We start from the raw sequence: 7500 nt of genomic DNA, 5'->3' as shown, positions 1-7500 counted from the left end.
ACATGCATACATTCATACATATATACATGTATACACATGCATACATACATACATACATACATACATACTACACATGCATACATACATACATACCACACACATACATACATACATACATGCATACATACATACATACATACATACATACATACATACATACATACATACATACATACATACATATATACATACATACACACACATACTACATAGACACAAAACATACGTATACATGTACATATGCATATACATATGTTTTATATGTACATATTGATAGGTGCATACGTGTACATACATACATACATATATGTATATATATATATATATATATATATATATATATATATAATGTACATATATGTATATATATATATATGTATGTATATATATATTTATATATATATATATATATATATATATATATATATATATATATATATATTTTTTCATTCACATGTGGCCCGACCTCAGTCCCGCCGAGTTGTCAAACCAAGACTTTAAACAATAGTCAAGTAATCTGTGGCCGTGTGTGTGTGTGTGTGTGTGTGTGTGTGTGTGTGTGTGTGTGTGTGTGTGTGTGTGTGTGTGTGTGTGTGTGTGTGTGTGTGTGTGTGTGTGTGTGTGTGTGTCCGCATGCGCGTGCATCCGTGCCCAATATTTTTTTGTGTATCCGAGTCCATTTTTAAATCGCCTTTTTCCGAGTCTATCCACGCATTAAAATTAAATGTAATCATATTTCCCGAATTTCATGACTTTCTCTCACTGCCTGGTGCTTCCACCGATACGGGCGTGGATAATGAGAGGAAATTGATGACAATCATCAACCGAACGTAATGGATTTTTCCTATCAAGATTTCCGCGCACTGCTGTTGAACTCCCGAGCCAAGAGGAGGATGTACTAAACCCACTTCACTCCATTCGAAGTCAAATACGCCACCACAAGACCCAAAACAGCAAACGAAGAGCATATATTAGGCTATTAATGATGAGAAAAATGGTCTATATTACCTGCTGGAACTCTGGGATGAGAACGAAGAACAGTTCTTCATTTTCTGTCGTCATAACGAGGGAGGCGGGGCTTCCATGCACAGCCGGAAGACTCTCTGGGCGTCCGAGGACAAGCATCCTGATTCGAAAACAGACCTTATTTGCCTAAACCATAAAGTCGATATTTGGACCTGATAGCCTTGTGTTTCGGTCTAATGGCCTGATTATCTTGATCACCCTGAGCGTATTTCGGGAAAAGGAAAAAAAAAAAAAGGTGAAATCAATGGGAGTATTGCGTGTGTGTCTTCAATTGTGTCTTGGAAGGGCTTCGAAAGAGAGACACAAAGAGAGCAAGAAAGGAAAAAAAAGAGAAAATATATAAATATCACACCCACAGTTCGATACAGATTCAGCCCATAAATGGGCGTTGCTTTGACTTTCCTTCTCTGACAGACTCAGAAATTAAAGATAAATCATTTTCGGGTTTGATGTACTACAAAAGCTACTCCCCTAGTGAGGGGAAAAGGAGGAATAGGATGAGGAGGAGGAGGAGGAGGTAGAGGAGGAGGAGGTGGAGGAGGAGGAGGGGAATGAGGAGAAGGAGAATGAGGAGGAGGAGAATAAGGAAGAGGAGAATGAGGTGGAGGAAGAGGTGGAGGAGAAGGAGGAGGTAGAGGAGGAGGAGATGGAGGAGGAGGTAGAGGAAGAGGAGGTGGAGGAGGAGGAGTATGAGGAGCTGTAGAATGAGGAGGAGGAGGAGGAAGAAAAGGAGGAGGGAGACGAGGAGAAGGTGGAAGGAAGGGGGAGAGGAAAAGAAAAGGAGGAAAGGGAAGGAAAAGAAGAGTGACTATGGCTCAGGAAAAGAGGCTTTTTGTCAGCAATAACCAGCGCTTCTATCCTTGGGGACTATCGCGCCGAAGAGCTCGAGTCGTAGAGGTCTTGGTCAAAAAGGAAGTTAGAAACTCAGCGTTTTTTTTTTTTTTGAGTGTTTTTTTGGGGGGTGGTTTTTTTGGGGGGGGGGGGGGGTTTTTTTTTTTTTTTTTTTTTTTTTTTTTTTTAGTGAAGGTTAGTCTCCAATAACAAAAGAATGCTGGGTGACTCTGTTCCGTAGGGGCGCCACTAAACTCCCCCAAGACAATGACTGTATAAAGCACGCAGTCAATACATACGACCTATGGAGTCATGAAGACATGAAGGTATTACAAAAAGGGAAGAGGAAGAAGTAGAGGAGGGAAAAGGAAGAGAGAGAATATGAAAAAGGAGGAGTGAATGGTAATAGGAAGGGAGGAGGAATGAGAAGGAGAACGTAAAGAGGAAGATAGAAGGGGAAAGGGAAGGGAAATGGGGAAAGTGGAATTGGGAAGGGGTGAAGGGGAAGGGGAAGGGAGAAAGGAAGAAGGGCAACACACACACACACACACACACACACACACACACACACACACACACACACACACACACACACACACACACACACACACACACACACACACACACACACACACACACACACACACACACACAAACATACAAGCGCGCGCACATGATGTATGGTTCATATGTACAAACCGACTATTAGAAAAACACTGTACAGGACACTAGATACTCGCGTTATGCTTATATGTATATATACACGCACACACATGTATACATACATTATATATACATACATACATATATATCATATTATATATATATATATATATATATATATATATATATGTATACCGAATGTGTGTCTGTGTGTGTCTGTGTGTGTGTATGTGTGTGTGTGTGTGTGTGTGTGTGTGTGTGTTTGTTAGTAGTCCATAGTGCCCCTAACCTGAGGTCATCTACCCCGGCCGTGTCTGAAGAGAGAAGAACCACTTTCCGCATGACAATTGATCCATTTTCTTCGTTCTGTTCATCCATGCCATGTTTACATCGAAGAGAAAGCTCGTAACCCCTTCAATACGGCACCGTACCAAACCGACTCAGATAAGGTCGAAAACAGACGATTTCAAGCAGCCAAGGGAGGTCAAGCTCTTGACCGGAACGGGGTCACGACCGACCCAGACGCCTTTCAAGTGAGCGTCCACACCATTTTTAGTGACATAAACCCTCCTGTCCTTAACCAGAATAAAATAAACAAAAATCCCAAAGGAGGTTTCCCTGTTCAAGGGATCAAAACCGGCTATAACCTTCGCGGGACTTCTCAGGATTGTCATCGGACACCCCCAAGACGATTCTTCAGGAGTCTCAATCAGGAGCCTCATCACCAGCAGACTCTACCGAGAGGTCTCCTGTCTCTGGTCCGGGACCTTGTACCCGGATACAGTATCTGGGCGTATCAGACTCTATCGGGAAAGCTGCCCCAGTGATCGGGGTGGAACAGGTACTGAACTTCATAGTCCCCCGCCAAACAGACTTAAGAGTTCGGGGGGAGGGGAGGGGTCGAGAAGGGGGAACGGGGAGTGGGGAAGTGGGGAGATTGGGAAGGGGAGTGGGGGATTTAGGATTTGGGATTGGGAGTAGAGGGTTTGGAAATTGGGAGGAGTGGGGGATTGGAGGATTTAGTTGAAACGGGGAGTGGTGGGAGTGGGGGTTGGGGGGTTGGGGAGTAGGGGAGCGGGGAGTGGGGGTAGGGGAAGTAGTAAAAGTGGAGTCTGAGGGAGCGGGGAGTGGGTGGAGCGTGGAGTAGGGGGAATGGGGAGTGGGAGTTGGGAGAGTGAAGGAGGTGGATTGGGGGTTGGAGGAAGGGGGAGTGGGAGTTGGAATGGTGGTTGGGAGTGGGGGAGGTAGAAGGGGCTGGAGGATTTGAAAGGGAGAGAGAGTGGGGGATTGGGAGGAGGTAATAGGGGAGTGGGCGTTTAGGGGTAGGACGAGAGGGATTGGGGGATTAGGGATGAGGCGGAGAAGAAGATGATGGGGAGTAGGGGAGTTCGTGGGTGGTCTGGGGCTAGGGGGAAAGGGGGAGTGGGAATAAGGAGGGAGTGATCTGATGGAAGTCACAATCGGGAGCTTGTGTTATGATGGGATTGTGTAGGAGTTTCTACTTTTTACAAGATACTCCCACATATGTCGATATATTGAAGAACCTGATTCAGGCATTTAACCCAATAGTCCCTTTTAACATGCGTCCTGTGGGGTTGACGTCGGAGACAACCATCTCCCCTTCACCCATCTCTAAAACATGTCAACACCTTCACCTCTCCATCTAGAGGTGCAACCCCAAGAGGCTGGCACTCGTTCAATGGAGGGACCCTAAGTAGAGAAGGCAACCGGTGACTGCTCACCTACACTGATACATTATGGACACTATTCCAACATGACTTCTCAGAGAGGTCTACGGGAAGGTCTGAGAATCGTTACACACACACACACACACACACACACACACACACACACACACACACACACACACACACACACACACACACACACACACACACACACACACACACACACACACACACAAACACACACAAACACACACACAAACACAAACACACACAAACATACACACTTACGAGTCTAGCCAGCGTAAGGAACGTGAAGGCGGCGGTAGCGGGACCTCCCGAGGGCAGTGAAGTCAGCATCATCTTCTCGAGGCATCATAAGCAACATCAAGACATCTTTAAATATCTTCCTGGCGGAGTGTGGGCGAGGGGAAATAACTGGCTGGCGTATGTGTCTTCCTGCCAAGACTATTGCCTCAGTCTTATGCAAATATAAATGTAAACGGTCACATTAAACTTTCAAATTCGGACCGCAATATCGTTGGGGGGTTTTCAATTCGTGCTTAGGGATATTTCCCTGCCCCAAGTGCTTGGGACCTCTTCTTCTCTTTGCTTCTCTTCCCCTTCGCTTCTACTCGCGTCTCTTCTGTTTGACTTGATTCTTTTGTCTTGTCTTGTCTTGTCTTGTCTTGTCTTGTCTTGTCTTCCCTTGTCTTGTCCTCTTCTGTCTTGCTTGTTATCTCTTGTCTTGTCCTATCGTTTCATCTTGTCTTGTCTTGTCTTGTCTTCCCTTGTCTTGTCTTGTCTTGTCTTGTCTTGTCTTGTCTTGTCTTGTCTTGTCTTGTCTTGTCTTGTCTTGTCTTGTCTTGTCTTGTCTTGTCTTGTCTTGTCTTGTCTTGTCCTCTTCTGTCTTGCTTGTTATCTCTTGTCTTGTCCTATCGTTTCATCTTGTCTTGTCTTCTCTTGCTTCATCTTGTCTTGTCTTCTCTTGCTGGTCTTGTCCTCTCTTGTCCTGTCTTATCTTCTTTTCTCCTGTTTTGTCTTCTATTGTTTTCTCCCCTCTTATTCCCAGTCGGACTTCTCCGTTGGGTGATTTCTCTCTGTTTACTTTATCTCCTTTTTTTTCTACTTGTTTTCCGTCTTGTGGAGTATTTCTATTTTCAACTTTCTTCTTTTCTCTTTTTATCGTATTACATTGCTTTCTGTTTGTTTTCTTCAGTGTTCAAGCTTTGTGCTCATTTTCTGCACCATCGTAAGGATCTACAAAGGATTACAAAGTATTATAAAGGAGAAGCATGCCAACAGGAGACCTTTTGGTCCATAACTAGGTTGGATGCGAAAAAATTATAATAATAATAAATGAATGCATAAACAAATGAAATAATAATATAAATGATAATAAACACAATAGATAATAAATAGGTAAAGTTGAATAATAAACAAACAGGTAAATGGTAAATAACAACAAATAGACAGATAAATAATAATAGATAATATTAGAATAAATTATAATAAACAGACAAATAATAACAAACAAATAAACAAATAATATAAAATAAATGGCAGGCATTACAGCATCTTGCTTAGGTGCTTATCTAAACGAATCTTAAAGCTTCGAACTGTACTACATTGGACTGCCTCTGCAGGAAGTTTATGCCATTCATTAACTACACGGTTGGCGAAGTTGTTTCTAACCACTTCCAGATCAAATCTATTTCCTGACAGTTTGAGACCATAATTTCTTGTTTGATTCTCATTTAGTGTGAAAATTTTGTCATTTTTTATGTCAATTCCCTTTAGAATCTTAAAGACCTGTATCAAGTCACTTCTGAGTCTACGTTTTTTTTTGTTTTTTTTTCTTTAGGGAAAATAGATTCACATGTTTCAGTCCATTTTTGTATGATTTATTTTTTATATTTGGAATCCGTTTTGTGGCTCGCCTTTGTACTTTTCCTATCTGTCAAAATCTTTAATGAGATTTGGTGACCATACGGAAACAGCATATTCCAAATATGGATGAACTAAAGATTTATATAGTGTGTTAATGAGAGATGTACTTTTGAAGTATACGCTTAGGAAGAATACAATGATTACAGAATATGTAGCACATAATATATAGAAGACGAAATAAAACAAATAGTTTCAATATTTCAAAAATTAATATATCCTAAGAGATTGATTATACAGTCAAAAACGACAGCATAAGAAAAAATACAAAGGGCAACAAGTAACAAAGGAAAAGAAGAAAATAATAAAAAAATATATTAGTAATCTCAAACTCTACAGCAGTCACAAAACTAAGAAGATATATGGAACAAAAACAACATTAAAATAATTAAAAAACACAGGGCAAAGAATAGGAGAAATAATAACAAACACAACAACAGACTTTAGAAATAAAAACAGCATTGCGTACAAAATCCCCTGTACCAGGTGTGATCAATCATGCTATGGACTGGACAAGGAATTATAAAACGAACACAACAACACAAAAACGACGTTAGATCACACAGAACCAGCAACTCACTTATAACACACGTAGACAAAACAGGACACCTAGCATTTTAGAAAAACATAGAAATATTACACCAAGGACTCAACAAGAGAACGAAAAAAGTTATAGAAGCTGCCGAAATTAGTAAAAGTAATTCTAATAACAACCGAGGAGGGTATATCACGTGGCCTCTCCCAGCGGCATTACTAGCAATCAACGATTGGAGTAGACGAAAAAGAAGGAGCAAACAACACATGTAAAATATGTCTAACTGTGTATCTATCCTCTAGATTTAATACCTTGAAAAAGACCAGAGTGTTGAAACGTCGGTAATAAAACTCAAAGTTCTTCCCGTGTTTCCGTTTTCTCTCTGTCCTCAAATTTGTCATGATGAATAATCTTATACATACATACATACATACATATATATATATATATATATATATATATATACATATATATATATATATATATATATATATATGTATATATATGAATAGATAGATAGACAGATAGATATTGATAGATATATTATAGATACTTTTATAGATATCTTTACATATTTTCCAGGTTCTTAACCCCTTCCAACCAAAGAAGTGCCGCAGAGATAAACGAAAATGCCAGAGTGACAATTCCTACCACCCATACTCAGTGGCACCGGTTCGAATCCTGAATATAGCTGAAGTTATCGTTACGAACTGTTAACGGATGTTAAGAGAGATAACTCCATAGATGAGGAGCCTACGTCAAGAGGCGCTGAGTAGCTGCGGCCGACACCGTCACCTTTGCCCTATGATGCGC

General features: G+C 41.0%; 1 protein-coding gene across 1 annotated transcript in view; it reads left to right on the top strand.

The window, feature by feature from the left end:
• LOC143018331 (uncharacterized) overlaps positions 1–1719 on the top strand; it is a 4101-nt gene extending 2382 nt beyond the window's left edge. The window contains exon 2 of the mRNA XM_076173693.1: positions 1648–1719. Within this exon, the coding sequence (XP_076029808.1) occupies positions 1648–1719 (72 nt within the window). The remainder of the gene's footprint in view (positions 1–1647) is intronic.
• Positions 1720–7500: the final 5781 nt, after the last annotated feature.

Source organism: Oratosquilla oratoria, chromosome 3 (assembly GCF_046742065.1).
Source record: "Oratosquilla oratoria isolate Oo_2021 chromosome 3, ASM4674206v1, whole genome shotgun sequence".
In the NCBI taxonomy this organism is placed as follows: Eukaryota; Metazoa; Arthropoda; class Malacostraca; order Stomatopoda; family Squillidae; genus Oratosquilla; species Oratosquilla oratoria.
Note: the sequence above shows the minus strand (reverse complement) of the source record. Positions and strands in the feature narration are given on the sequence as shown.